Source organism: Callithrix jacchus, chromosome 6 (assembly GCF_049354715.1).
Source record: "Callithrix jacchus isolate 240 chromosome 6, calJac240_pri, whole genome shotgun sequence".
Classification (NCBI taxonomy): Eukaryota; Metazoa; Chordata; class Mammalia; order Primates; family Cebidae; genus Callithrix; species Callithrix jacchus.
Genome location: NC_133507.1, coordinates 126,754,940 through 126,770,532, shown reverse-complemented (window position 1 = coordinate 126,770,532; position 15,593 = coordinate 126,754,940). Strand labels below are relative to the sequence as shown.

At 37.6% G+C, this 15,593-nt stretch overlaps 1 protein-coding gene across 6 annotated transcripts in view; it reads right to left on the bottom strand.

Annotated features, from left to right (window-relative positions):
• The window catches only part of PARD3B (par-3 family cell polarity regulator beta), a 1,139,106-nt gene that overhangs the window by 241,189 nt on the left and 882,324 nt on the right, over positions 1–15,593 (bottom strand). For all 6 annotated transcript variants that reach the window (XM_002749672.6, XM_035305418.3, XM_008999274.5 and 3 more), the window contains one exon: positions 10,202–10,312. In XM_002749672.6, the coding sequence (XP_002749718.3) occupies positions 10,202–10,312 (111 nt within the window). The remainder of the gene's footprint in view (positions 1–10,201; positions 10,313–15,593) is intronic.

The window sequence follows — 15,593 nt, the reverse complement described above, 5'->3', positions numbered from 1 at the left end:
CGATCTTGGCTCACCGCAACCTCCGCCTCCTGGGTTCAGGCAATTCTCCTGCCTCAGCCTCCTGAGTAGCTGGGATTACAGGCACACGCCACCATGCCCAGCTAGTTTTTTGTATTTTTAGTAGAGACCAGGTTTCACCATGTTGACCAGGATGGTCTCGATCTCTTGACCTTGTGATCCACCCGCCTTGGCCTCCCAAAGTGCTGGGATTACAGGCGCGAGCCACTGTGCCTGGCCTGATTATTACCATTTTATTTCATGGTACTAAAATGAGAAACTATTAGAATGCACCCTTAAAAGTGGCTTATCCGATGCCAGGAAAACAAATGGAAATGCACATTCCTAAATTCTAGTCACCAAATGGCCTCTACCTACTTACAGTTCCCCAAAGCTTTCACAGAAATTGCTCTTCTCAAAATATGCCACTGCTGTATTTAATCCCCATCAAAGCAAATTTATCTATATAGGTTGAGCATCCCAAATCTGAAAATCCAAAATCTGAAACTTTTTGAGGGTTGCATGACACTCAATGGAAATGCTCATTCGAATATTTCTGATTTTGGATTTTCAGATCAGGAATGCTCAATTGGCAAACATAATGCAAATATGCCAAAATAAAAAAAAATCGAAGTCTGAAACACTTCTGGGTCCAAGCATTTTGGATAAGGGATGTTCAACCTATATCTCCGAGATATAGCTCTGGTATCTCTGGCATAAAATCCAGTGAATTACAAAAGACTGTGGATCATATTCAATACCCATTTATTTATTTAATATGTTTATATTACAACCAAATATCCTGGATCGGCAAAATTTAAAATTTCTTTCCACATTTTTATCAGGTCAGATACTCTAAACATTTCTGTGGAATCATTCCAGGTAATTCAGTATAATTCCTTTTCAGAATGTATTCCAACAGCCCTATAACTACATACAATAAAGTAATACATCACTTCAGGGTCCATGAATTCTTTAAAAATATTTAAAATTATTTAAAACAATTTGTAAAGAGCCAGTGTACTTTATAAAAGTTTGCCTAAATGACTGTTAGAAAGGATGCCAGTCAAGTGATTCATTTTATGTATCAATCCAGCTCGGCTGACAAGCAGTTGCTAATACAGCACTTCTAACATTGATTCAAGTTCCATAAAAGGATTTTGGCTCATAAAAAATGCTGGCATGGCATTAGGATGTAGGTGTTTCCATCTCTGGTTTATAGAAATACAGTGATGTGCCAAGTTTTGTTGGTGACTGCAAGCATTTCTGAGAATATAGGTGTTACAGATATCAAATAAATGTATAGATATTAAAGCTACCTTCATCCCTGACTGTGTCTCAATCTCTTACTCTACTAAATCAGAGGCAAATTTTGAAAAATGGCCCTCAAAGAAAGAGTAGTTGGGGTGTATGGCCACTATGCTGTTGTGTGTGTGTTCTTTCTCTCGCTATGTTTTTAATCCTCATTCAAGGAAAGATGGCTATTCTTACCTTAACACAAGCATCAATAGAAATCACTGGGATACAGAAAGATCTCTTTTCATTCACTGAGTTACTTAGTACTATGAAAAACAGAAATCTGATAGCTTCTTTCTGTCAGCATGAAATGAGAACATGACCTTGTCCTGAGAAACACCATCTAGTAAGATTTTTCATAACTTCCATGCAGTGATGATCTAATAAGAATCTAAAAGTAATTAACTGGATCCTTTTTAGCCAACCAAAGCCTTATTAAAATACACATTTTTATCAGTATTCTAAGGGAGCCATAAATTGGGGCATTTTGAAAAACTGGGATCTAATCCAGTCCATGATCTGATCAGGGTTCAGTAGTAATAATAAATTGGGACTATTAAAACTGGGAATCATTCCAACATTTTATTTTACCCCGACCACAGGACCTAGAAAATTCCACTGCAAAAGATAGGGATATTCAGTGACGAGTAAAACCATGCTGAATTAATCATGTGTATGTAATCATGCCAAAACAGGGGTGTTTTCAACAGTTTAAATAGTGCCAAAGTTATTAAGTTCAGTAAATAATTAATTATTGAGAATTGCTTAGCAAATTAAAGAAATCAACCTTCTGGTTTCTTTAATATATCTTTTTTGGAGTAGACAATAATGACAAAATCCTATAAATTCACTTGTTGCTGTATATATTTAGGGGTGCTATATGTATTTAGATTACAACCAAAATATTAATTCCAGAATGTAATACTTTCCTTTTCCTTTTTTGACTCTAATAAGCATCTTCATTTTCCAATATGAAGAAATGTTGGATAAACTCTAGTCTTATTCTGGTTTTCATTTCAATTTCCAGTAACATAAAAATCCTCCATAATTAAATAAAATGCTGAGAGGTTGGGAATAGATTTTCACCCACTTGAATTCTCAAACTATAAATGGTTTCTGAATGTTTTTATATCTCTAAGATGCATTTCGTTTATGTGGGGAACTTGCAGCTGCATAATTAAATCTTGGTTTGCCAAATATCAAAAACACATGTATTGATTTAAACTAAAGGGAACAGGCCACAGCAGCTCAGCTGATAAGGCAAGGGAGAAGTCTCTGCAGTTCTTGGAAGGCTTCCCAAAAGGAAAGAAAACTAAGAACCTTGAATTCAGACGCTGAAACCGATTAACTTTCCTAAATCTTAGCTTCACTCTCACTTAGACATTCCGTTCAGGATAGTTGTTGAAAACAAGAGCCATATGTTTTCATATTTCTCAGTGCTGAAGCTGAAGAGTTTGGCTCTTTTTTTTTTCTCCCATCTCCTCATCTATCCTTCTAAGATTCTACTAAGATCTATGAAAGCAATGTTTAATTAATACAACAAATGAGCTTCCTGCAAAATAAACTCGGATATGGCATAAGAGTAACACAAGATTTTGGAGTATATAACTCACATTATTAAAAAATTTTTTCTTTGCAATTTTAGTAGAAAACTTCATTTATTGAAGTTTTATTTCAGGGTCAGTAATATGGAACTTTAATGGAAGATAGTCTTTGGTGTCAGCGGAGATATTTTTCCCAGGATAGTAATACTAAATTGATGATGAGGAGGGGGACATATTTTCTTTTAACTAATCTCCACTGGATCTTTGAGACAGTATTAAGAATACAAGTATTTAGTTGGTATTTTACAGCCCAAGATTCTGATTAATTCCATACTTTGTAAAAGTTTACAAACTTAGGTCTTAGAATTAAATAACAACAATATATACTTACTGACATATTAAGACAATATCTTGCTTTCAGCTCATGATGCTAATTTACGCAATCTAAAGGTGTGAAAAATGCTAATTTAATTTAGTTTGAAAAAATACTGGGAGAAATAATCTTTGAATATAATATTCAGTTCATATCTCTAGCAATGAGTATGGGCCTTTGGAGCTAATCTTTTATTATGGCTAATTTCACTGAAGCATGAACAAAATGATGAGTTTATTTAATGCAGGGCTTCATTGCATTAAAAAAAAAAAAAAACAGGAGGGGACACAGCTTAAGCTCAGAAATCTCTTACATGAGATTAAGAAAATCCTCCCACACAATCTTGAGAAAGAAACTTGGGCATATACACTCAGGTAAGAATGGTATAGGCACTACCATAAACCAATGCCACGGTAAATTCAAGAAAGATTGCTCTAGAAAATTAAAAGTAAATGCGTCCATACTTAAGATATTTAGATATTTCTCATACTAGACTATCTGGAAAGAACCCTAGAGATCATCTAAGGACAAAGTAGCATTAAAGATATACAAGAAGATGTTAGGTGCTATGTTGGCTTAATGCACTTAATTAGATAAGCTAACTTACACGGCTATGTATTTTTATAATATTTTATTTACTTGATTTTGTATAAATATAATTAAGACAATAAAGGAAATAGATCAGCAACTGAAATTTATAAAACTCTGATCCAGTCCAATATTTACATGATGAACTAATGCTTTCTAAATGTAGTCATTTCATTAGCTTCTCATTCAACAGTTCCAGTGTCAATAAACTCACTGCCTCATACTGCACTCTAATTTTAAGGACTTTTCCCTTCCATTAAGCTGAAGACTACCTCTCTTAATGCTCCATTAGTATCTTCAAGAGACTGGCTGGGCGCAGTGGCTCATGCCTGTAATCCCAGCACTTTGGGAGGCCGAGGTGGGCGGATCATGATGTCTAGAGATTGAGACCATCCCGGCCAATATGGAGAAACCCCATCTCCACTAAAAGTGCAAAAAAATTAGCTGGGTGTGGTGGTACACGCTTTAGTCCCAGTTACTCAGGAAGCAGAGACAAGAGGATCACTTGAACCTAGGAGGCAGAGGTTACAGTGAGCTGAGATCACACCACTGCACTCCAGCCTGGTGACAGAGTGAGACTCCATCCCCAAAATAAAGAGACAAATATATAAATAAGAGATAAAATACATAAGGAAATAAATATTAAAGTAAATAATTTGTTTTCAATAAAATAAATGACTGGATGAATAAGCAAATAGGCTGACAGTGTAGAATGGAATAAAATGGATGCTATAAAACAGATCTATTCTCTCTCCTATGTGACAGTTCTTCAAACATGAGAAATCCACAAAGTCTTGACTCTAGAAGTTATGTATTCTCAGGTCTTTCAACATTTTTAATAAGACTTGGATTTAGTACTCCCATTCTCTGCGTGAAAGAGAGGCATAGGATACTCCAGGTGTGATCTGAGCAGTGTAAAATTAAAATTATAGTTACTTCCTTTATTCTGTACATGAACTTCCAGTAATGTAGCTTAGGACCAGATTAAGTTTTTGGCAGGCATATCCACATGTTGACTCATGCTAAACTTATGCTCAACTAAAACCATCAGGCAAATTTTTCATACATTTGGTATTAAATCAAACCTTCCACATCCTGTGTATGTGTAGTTCATTTTTGGACCTAAATTCAAGACTTTACATTTGTTTCTATTAACTTTCTTTATGTTTAATTCAGTCCATTGGTCCTCATGATTCTGTCATTGGACATATTATCAACCCCTGAAGTTTTGTGGCGTCCACAATCTGATCAACAGGTCACCATCACTAACGCCAGTGCTCTGCAGGCCAAGGTTAAAAATAAATTTCAAAGAAAAAAATATTCTTGCAAGCTTATATTGATGGGATATTCATCAGTAGTCTTTGGTTACCATTCTCAAATAGCTAATTATCTTTCTAGGTTTATGTCCTCTGATCTAGATTTCTCTGCATTATCCACTGAAAATGTGACACAATTCAAGTCTGATGTCTAGGAGTGTACCTCGCTCTTTATGTAGGCTGGAGACTGTAAAAGGGTTTCTCAAACTGTACTATTGACATTTTGGGTTGGATGATTCATGTTGTGGGGGAGGGTGGCAGTCCTGTGCATTATAAGATTTTTAGCTATATTCCTAGCCTCTACCAGTAAAAGGCAATAACTGCCCACCCCTCTTTCCAAGTTATGACAATCAAAAATCTCTCCAGACATAGCCAAATGCCCCTTGTGTTAAAATTGCCACCTCCCATTGAGAACCAGTGTTCTAGACTGCATTTCTGCAATCAAATGTAGCAGCCCAACTAATTTTGTATAGCTTTCTTGACTTTTCCAATACGGTTATATATATATGGATATATAACATATATAACACCAAATGGTTTTATACACACACACACACACACACACACACACACACACATAAAAAACACAAAAATGGTTCCAGATCAGGAATTAGATATGTAGATAAATAAAAATGAGATATGAAAATCAGCAAAAAAAATAGACAAATGGAGAGAGATAATATAAAACCCTAAAATTTAGAACTGAGGTTAGATTACTCCTAGGGTAAACAATTGCAAGGAAATTAAAACTTCAATAGGAATTACATGATTTAGGAGGTAACTTATAAAGACATTTGTACCTGGATATTCATCCAAGAATTCTTTGGAACAGTGAAAAATGGAAACAGTCTGGGCATGGTGACTCCCACCTGTAATCCCAGCACTGGGGAGGCTGAGGTGGGCGGATCACTTGAGCCCAGGAATTGGAGACCAGCCTGTATAACGTAGTGAGAGACCTTGTCTCTATTTGAAAAAAAAAAAAAGGAAAGAAAAAAAGAGAAAAATGGTAACAGACTAAATGCTTGAAAATGGAAGGTAAATGATTTATTCCATATTGATCTCATAGAATATTAGGCAGTGATCAACATGACATATTTTAAAAACATTAATAACATGGGGAAAATGTTCAACATATAATGCTATGAAAAGAGTAAGATGTTAATAGATGCAGGTTTTGAATATCAAGTGTTCAAAGAACATAGAGTTGTCCCTTGGTATTCATGGGGGATTAGCTAGTTCTAGCACACCCTGTGGATATTAAAATCTGTAAATGCTCAACTCCCTGAAATAAAATGGAGTAATATTTGCATATAACTTATGTATATCCTCTCAGATACTTTAAATCATCTCTAGATTACTTATAATACCTATTACAGTGCCTACGCATGGCTTCATTTGCATAGATTCAATGTAGTACTTGGCACAGCAAATTTAAATTTTGCTTTTGGGAAAATATTTCCAATCTGTGGTTGGTTGAATCCACAGATGTGGAACCCATGGATACAAAGCCAACTGTATAAGCATAGGAAAAAAGATGATAAAATATTAGTAGTGGTTATGGGATTATGGTAGAGTTATATATGGTTTTAATAGTCTTTATACTTTTTATGTTTCCAAAATATTCTTAATGTACTGATATTGCTTTAGTAAGTTTTGCGTGCATGAGGGATGCTGAGGGCAAGTGATTCCCTTAGTTGAGTGAGCACTGTTAGAGTTTCTAATTTGTTCACAAAAGACTGTACCAGTAAGAAAAGATATTTCAGGCCAGGCACGGAGGCTCGCCTGTAATCCCAGCATTTTAGGAGGTTGAGGTGGGCGGATCATGAGGTCAAGAAATCAGGACCATCCTGGCCCACATGGTGAAACCCCATCTCTACTAAAAATACAAAATTTAGCCAGGTGTGGTGGCGTGCACCTGTAGTATCAGTCACTTGGGAGGCTGAGGCAGGAAAATTGCTTGAATTAGGGAGGCGGAGCTTGTAGTGAGTCGAGATTGTGCCACTGCACTCTAGCCTGGTGACACAGAGAGACTTCATCTCAAAAAAAAAAAAAAAAAAGAGAACAGAAAAGAAATTTCAGAGAAGGCACATGAGGAATGAGGACAATATTTGTACATTGGGCCTCCCAGTCCTTTTGAGAAAAAAAATCCTGTGTATCACTTTTCATTAAATAAGAATTGTTTTATGTTCTAACCAAATTCTGTCCCTCCAAGTCAGTGGTCCTCAGACTTTAGATTGCTGACAAATCACCTTGGGCTTGCATATGAAACACAGATTCCTGGGCTCCAACTCCCAAGGTTCTGATTCTGGGATGGGGCTCAGGAATCTTCATTTTTTTTTTTTTTTTTTTGAGACGGAGTTTTGCTCTCGTTACCCAGGCTGGAGTGCAATGGCGCGATCTCGGCTCACCGCAACCTCCGCCTCCTGGGTTCAGGCAATTCTCCTGCCTCAGCCTTCTAAGTAGCTGGGATTACAGGCATGCGCCACCATGCCCAGCTAATTTTTTGTATTTTTAGTAGAGACGGGGTTTCACCATGTTGACCAGGATGGTCTCAATCTCTTGACCTCGTGGTCCACCCGCCTCGGCCTCCCAAAGTGAGGAATCTTCATTTTTAACAAGGTCTTCTAATGATTCATTCTGATGCAAATGGTCCCTAGATCACATTTTGAGAAACTCTGCTATAAGAAATCATGTGGCATTTGGATTTTTTTTCTGCCTCTGCTTTGGATAACTGTCTCCTGGATATGCACTAAAGATAGCTGTCATAGACCTGCAGTGGTGTGCTGGTAAACTAGGTCTTTGGAAAAACTGTGCTATAAATATACCCACCATAGCCAATTTCAACCTGCCAATGGCTTATCAACCAGCTTACAAAATTCTTGAAGGTTTAACAATCAGTTCCCATAAGCTGATACAAGCTGGCTCCAATTCTGTACAGTATATATTTAAGTGCATTAAATATTTTGAAAACGAGATATACAAATGTAAATCTATTATGATACCTATGACAGGATGAAACAAGCAAGCAATAGGATGGCTTGAATCACATCAAAGCAACATATTTCAAATGTATTAGGAGAAAGTACAATAGCTTTTATCACTATTTCTTACCTTGTGCTATTTTTTTCACCGACATATCATGAAGAGTGATACACTCACTGAGTTCTTTAAGAGTTGTGAATTGCTTTTCTGTGGATGATGGAGAACTAAGGATCAGGACTCCAGGGTTAGGAGCAATGCCAGATGTTCAGCCTCCACCTCCACCATCTGTGGTTCTTAGCCCACGGGGTTGTTGAAATGCCCTTGGTCATTAATTCTATAGCACCCAACCATAAAATCAACTCCTCAGCTTCTTCCTCTAGCACATGATTGAGACAATGTTGTCTCTAGGAAACCCCAATCAGATGTGTTTTATGTGTTCATGTGTGGGAAGTGGCCTAAGTAGAGGCTAATAGTATAGTTCTTTCACTATTTTGACCAGACATATTTTAAGAAAATTGGATCTGAAGCCTATACAGCCAGCTGAAGTGAATTTACAGCTCAGCTTTTGAGAATAAGACTCCCTGAGGCACCTGCCTCAGAAAGGCAAAACCAGAAAGGAAATGAACTCTTGCTTAAAGACAACTCACCTTATTTTATGGGTTATCAATTTTCTAGCTGGCACACAGTTCCCCAGCTACTAAGAGATTTTTCCCCCGTCCTGAGCAAGTATGGAGCTACAAAAAATGTCATCTGCATTCTAGCAAACAGTTCAGTTTTCTGAAGATGAACCATGGGATGTAGTCTCAGAAGGAGAAGTTGAGGGAGCAGAAAAGATCTATGATGTAGGCTCCCCACATAGATGCCTTTGCCAATATATGCATTAAAATCTCAGCCTGGATTACATTTTACATTACAGGATTGCTGAATCTTAGCTGATGATGGAGAATCTCTTTCGTGTCTTTGGTGTAGCTCTGTCAGGTGAATAGTCAACAACAATGTAAAACACTTGATTTCCTTTTAACTGCTCCAGTGACCTCAGAACTCAGCTTATCAACCTCTCAGAAATGAGAAAGGACTAAAGAGCTTTTTTTTCCTTGCTATTGAAAAAGTCAGCCTCTCCATGGGAATAGACTACAAAATAGGGGTTAAAGGTTAACAGGAGAGACTCTTAGACCACTCCATGCTAGAAAACACAATGAATAGATGTGATTTTCTTAGTACATACACTAAAGTAAAATCAAAACATTCGGAGTCTTTAGAAACTGTAAGAACTAATGTAACTAATAAGCAAGTGAAAATTCGTATAAATCTGAGTATATACATGATGAAGTCAGAATCAAATACTTAAAATTATATGCTGGTTTTGTCATAATCTCAGTCTTTCTCCAAGCTTCATTTAGTTGTGAAGGCAAAGAATCTTCAGGAGAAATATGAATATTCAATTACGTTTGAAAATCAGACATTTACACATCCATTTGCGATAAGTGCCAGAGTTAACATCAAAGATATGTGAAGGACCTCTTGTCCAAATGGAACATTAAGCTCCTCAAACAGGAGAATTTACCTCTCACAAACCAGCATTATTCCAGCAAATGAAGCTGGCCCTTTAACAGATGGGCAATATACTCTTGAGCTTGTTGATAGCCTAATAAGAGACAGTGTCTTTTTAAAGAATGAAGGACATGCACTCCTCAAATTACAGGACCCACAAGGATTGCACAGAATAAAATTAAGAAGTTATACAACAGCTTGACCAAAATTAGGAACAGACTACGGGAACTGGATAGTTCTAAACATCAATATCCAAATGACCTTTCTTTGAAAAAAATAGAGAAAATATGCATTTTTATGGTCAAAACAGGTGGTAGTGTGTTATGGAATTACAGGCACTGATACAGTAAAAACATGAAGTTATTTCTTCTCAAAATAAAATAAAAATTTCCTAGAGAGAGAAGTAGGTTCTTTTTGTGTCAGAAACCTTTGCTTCTGGATTAGTCAACCTCTATACTTCTTAAAATGAAATTTCTCCAGTTGACTATTGCAACATCCAAATTAAACACAGACCAAAGAGTAAAGAAAATGAAGAGCTCAGCACTTCTGCTCACCTTTCACGCTCTTCTTTCATTTTCTCCAGCTCTTCTTCTCTCAGGCCACCATGCTTCAGAGTACCTTTCTGCTCAGCCTTTCCACCCTTATCCTCTTTCTTCTTTCCAAATCTAGTGAAACATGAAGGAGAAGAAGGTTGTTAACAATAATCACATTGTTTTTGCGGTAAAGCTAAGATATTTATGGGATGAGCTCATTAAGTCACACTTCTTTATTCTAAGTAAGTCAAGATCATTTCGCATAAAATGGAACTAAAATAAGATAAGGAAAGCAGAAATATAATGCGGTTAGGAAATTCCCCCTTTTCTCTCTTCTTCTTTTCCTTCCTTCCTTCTTTTCACTCACATTCATCATGTATCATGCACAATATTATGTGCTTTTGTGAAAGTCTGGGAAAGAAACATCAGCTTGTTTTGTGATTCTTCTATTATTCAGGTTGCTTAGAGTTAGGACTTTTTAATATTTTATTTTTTTTTGAGACAGAGTCTCACCCTGTTATCCAGACTGGGGTACAGGTGGTGTGATCTTGGTTCACTAAAATCTCTGCCACTGGGGACTCAAGTGACTCCCCTGCCTCAGCCTCCTGAGTAACTGGGATTACAAGTGCACACCACCATGCCTGGCTAATTTTTGTATTTTAAGTAAAGACTGGGTTTCACCATGTTGACCAGACTGATCTTGAACTTCTGACCCCAAATGATCCGCGCACCTTGGCATCCCAAAGTGCTGGGATTACAGAGGTAAGCCACCACGCCCAGCCAGGACTTTCTTTACAATGAGTATGTCAGGTCTTCCTGTGATGAGATACTGATTCCCTTTGTAGGTGTTGATAGAAGGTGGGAGAGGGAAGGGCCAGCCTAAGCACACATAATTTGAAAATTTTCCTTATTATTTAGACAAATATTCAAAACTAATTATAATGACCTATTAATGCAATAGAGAGCAAGAAACTAAAAGATTTATCATTAATATATAAATAAAAGTTGACTAATCTCCTAAGCAGGCTTCCTGAGCCCTAGTGTCAATGGTACTTAAGGATAAACTCCTGGAATTATACCACGACAGTGCCACAAGAGACCTTATTGAACACCTCATTCAATGCTCTCACGTATGTTTATGTGAGAAGTTAATAGATCAGTACACCACTTAGATAAATAACTTTTGCTCAAAATGCCATTAAATATAGTAATGTTTGGGCAAAATATTCAACACAGTTGGGAGTCAGGGTAGAAATAATGCTTCAGGTGGTTGATGAGGGCAAAAATCTTGCCAAAAGCTTTAGGTATTAGGCTTGCTTTATTTTTCTTTTTTTCCCATGTCCCATATATTTTCTTCTAAATTTGCAGGTTTGGGGATTTTTGAGATAAAAGCAGTGTTGTTTTTGAAGGGTAAAACTAACCTGCTTCCCAGCCTACCTTGATCTTTATTACCACACCCTATAAATTAGTTTTGCTTCTAGTTGCTAAAATGGTTCACCTGTACTGCAGTTCAGCAATAGCTCACTATGCTTCCATCACAGTGGAATGTGTTTGGTAAGAAAAAAATGTTAGTTGCAAGTAAATTCTGCAAGGTATTTTCTTCTTAGCAAGAACCGCCAATAACAGTCAAATCAAGCAGTTCTACAAATATTGTAAATGCTTTGATTGAAAGTTCATAATCCTTCATTAAAGATTCCAATGAGAAGGGAAAAAATAGCTGTGAAATTTATTTTATTAACCAGAGAAAAGGATTATAAATTGCCTTATTTTGTAAAGTTTAGGTAGGCTCAAGAACAGCATTATAAAACAATCTTTAGAAAACCCCTCAAACTCCCACATTGTTAAGACAAGGAAATTGAGACTCAGAGGAGTTAACTGCTTTTTATTTATTAACAAACTGAATTCCTTTTCATTTTGCAATAAAACAACTTAATTATCAGTAGTGGCAGTAGTGGAGGTGGCAAGAGACTAAGGGGGAAAGACTGGATTTGGTGACTTTCTAAGCCTTTGTTTTCCTTTCTGTAGCAGCCTTTGTGGGGATCATTTCACAGCCACTCTTACTTTCACTGAGAAATAGAAAGAGGAGTTGGGGAGGTTTATCTTCCCATTAGCTATATTGTGAGAAGAGTCACAAACCCTAAATGCCTAAAATTACTACTTTGCATTCGAGAGTTTCAAATATGCACTGCATTCCAGGATCCCATTATCTGTTACCTTAGAAATTTGAGAGTTGGCCATTCTGGGCTAGGTGCCTTAAGGAAATTGCTTAGAGGTCAACCTTACTTTATATAAAAGATATTTTCCTAAAAATTTCTGTGCAAACATATGGTTTTAATCAATAAAATCTTATTTTACATGTACCTAGGAAGCCTGTTTAAAGAATATTATGATGGATCTTTTTTGTAAAGTGGAAAAATCACCTTTCAACATACCCTTTATGTAAATTTAGATGTTCATGAATTATAAGTTTGCTTAAAACACCTGTCCATTTTTCTGTTCATTTTTATAGAGGGCACATGAAACAGATTCTTTCTTCTTTCCTTACTCTCTCTCTCTTTCTTTCTCACTTTCTTTTTTCTTTCAAAAAATATTAGGTATCTACTAGGTGTCAGAAATTACAAGCAATTGCTTTAGATTAATATTGTGTTGGCATACAAAACCACACACTATCCTCATGAAATTTGCATTCTAAAAGAGGAGACAGTTATAAAACAAGTATAAATCTGTAATTGTTAGTTGTGGTAAGTGCTATGAAAGATGTTAGAAGACACAATAATTGGGAATTGATTGATTGGGAAATGCCTCAGTGAAAAAATAGATTAAAGCTGAGAACATAAGAGTGAGAAGGTCCAGACAAGTGAAGAGTGGGAGAGGCCGGACACGGTGGCTCAAGCCTGTAATCCCAGCACTTTGGGAGGCCGAGGCGGGTGGATCACGAGGTCAAGAGATCGAGACCATTCTGGTCAACATGGTGAAACCCAATCTCTACTAAAAATACAAAAAATTAGCTGGGCACGGTGGTGCATGCCTGTAATCCCAGCTACTCAGGAGGCTGAGGCAGGAGAATTGCCTGAAAGCAGGAGGCGGAGGTTGCGGTGAGCCGAGATCACGCCATTGCACTCCAGCCTGGGTGAAAAGAGTGAAACTCCGTCTCAAAAAAAAAAAAAAAAAAAAAAAAAAAAGAGTGGGAGAAAAGTCTTGAGGGTGGGTGAAGGAAACAGCAAATGCAAATGGCATGTGTGGGGAAGCCTTGGTGCATTCAAAGCAGTGAAAAAAGGCCAGAAGCCGGGAGATGAGAGAAGAAACTCCGCCAGGATGCAGATGGAAAAGCCAACAGGCACAGGTGCGAGAGAAGCTTTGATTTAATCTAAGAGTGATGGGAGGTCATTGCTTAGTCATTCCAGCTGCAGAGAAGCTAGGTGAGGAAACCAGGAGATAGAGTTAGTGGAGGAGAAATGCAGAGAAACCACGTGTTTTGAGTAGAAGTGATACAATGTGATGAATATATATATTTGAAACAGAGTCTAGCTCTGTCACCAGCCTGGAGTGCAGTGGCGCAATCTTGGCTCATGGCAACCTCTGCCTCCCAGGTTTAAGCGATTCTCCTGCTTCAGCCTCCTGAGTAGCTGGGATTACAGGCATGCACTGCCACATCAAGCTAAGTTTTGTATTTTTAGTAGAGATGGGGTTTCACGTGTTGGCCAGAATGGTCTCGATCTCCTGACCATCCTGGCCAACATGTGAAACCCTCCCAAAGTGCTGGGATTACAGGCGTGAGCCAGTCACTGTGCCTGGCCATGATGAATATTTTTAAAAGACCACCCCGGTGCTGAAATAAAAAGCAGCAAGTAAAAGCAGTAACATAATTAAAAACAGTAATTTAACTGATTGGGGACTCCTGCAGGAGTGGGTGCAAGATGACAGTGGTTTGGACTAAAGTGTCCACTGAGAAGAGAAAATAGTGATTTGAAAATAGTGAGTCAATGAAAAGGTATAAAAAATTCAATTTAAAACATGATTCTTGTAATATATCTTTGGGAAATTCTAGTAGATGGGTCCAGGTCCAAGTCCCGAGAAACTGTAACACTTGAAGGTCAGAGACAGGAGTGGAGGTGAGGGTCGGGGGTAGGGCAGGTAGACAACAGAGAGAAAAAACAAGAGAGAAATAAAGAGAATGTGGTTGAAAAAGAATTTAAAGATTGCTGGAAGAAGACGGACAAGGTCAACAGATGGGAATGCTGCTGAGACACCCAATGAGGTGAGGACTGAAAGGCATTCATTAGATTTGGCAATATAAAGTCATTCATAGCCTTGGCAAGGGTCAGCGGAGTAGTGTGAGCAGAAGTCATGTAGGCATGTTCTGAAGAGCAAATGGTGGGTAAGTATAAGTGTTTATACGACCATTACAGACTGGGTAGTGATTGGCTGGGAGGGAGGTAGCTGCAGGTGCAGTCAGTCGAGTACTGAAGAAGGAGGTTTTCAATTTGGCTTGCAGCACAGAACGTTTTGGTTGCTGCTAGGAAAAAAGAGTGAGAGGTCAGAGATGGAGGACAGAGAAGAGTAAGTTCTTTTCCCTCTTTATTAAGGTCAAATATACATAAAGTACAATTTACCATTTTAGCCATTTTTTGGTGTACACTTCAGGGGCATTAGGCACATTCACATTGAGAAACCATAACACTATTCATGTCCAGAATTTTTCATGATCTCAAATGGAAACTGAGTACTCACCCTACAGTAACTCCCCACTCCCTCTTTCCTCCGGCGCCTGGTAACTGCTATTTGACTTTCTGTCTCTATGAATTTGACTATTCTATGTGAAATTCATATAAGTGGAATCATAGAAAATTTATTCTTTTGTGTCTGGCTTAATTCACCTAGAAGAAGGTCCTCAGGACTCATGTATGTTGCAGCATGTGTCAGAATTTCATTCCCTTTTAAGACTGAATAATATTCCATTGCATGTGCATAACCACATTTTGTTTATCCACTAATCCACTGATGGACATTTGGGGTTGTCTCCATCTTTTGGCTACTGTGAATGAACAAGTGGCATAGGAGATGAAAATTCTTGATAAGGGAGGAGGATAGAGATAGCATCGCTGGAGAGATTAGCCTCAGATGGAAGGAAAGTCAGAAAGAGCAGCAGCCTAGGAGAGGAAACTAGCTTGTTTAAGGAGCTGGTAAAGGGGAAGTAGAGGAATTCCAAGGCAATTAATTTATCAGTGAATGTGGTCCAGCATGTATAAGAAAAATGGTTTCTATCCATACAATGAGATCTTTTAGAATTTAAGAAATCAAAGATCAAATTACACAAGGTAGACAAGAACCTCAGAGAAGTTTATAGAAAAACACCCCCCACAGACCTCCCTAATGTTGTTATATTGCCTAGGTAGGGAGATTGGGAACAACC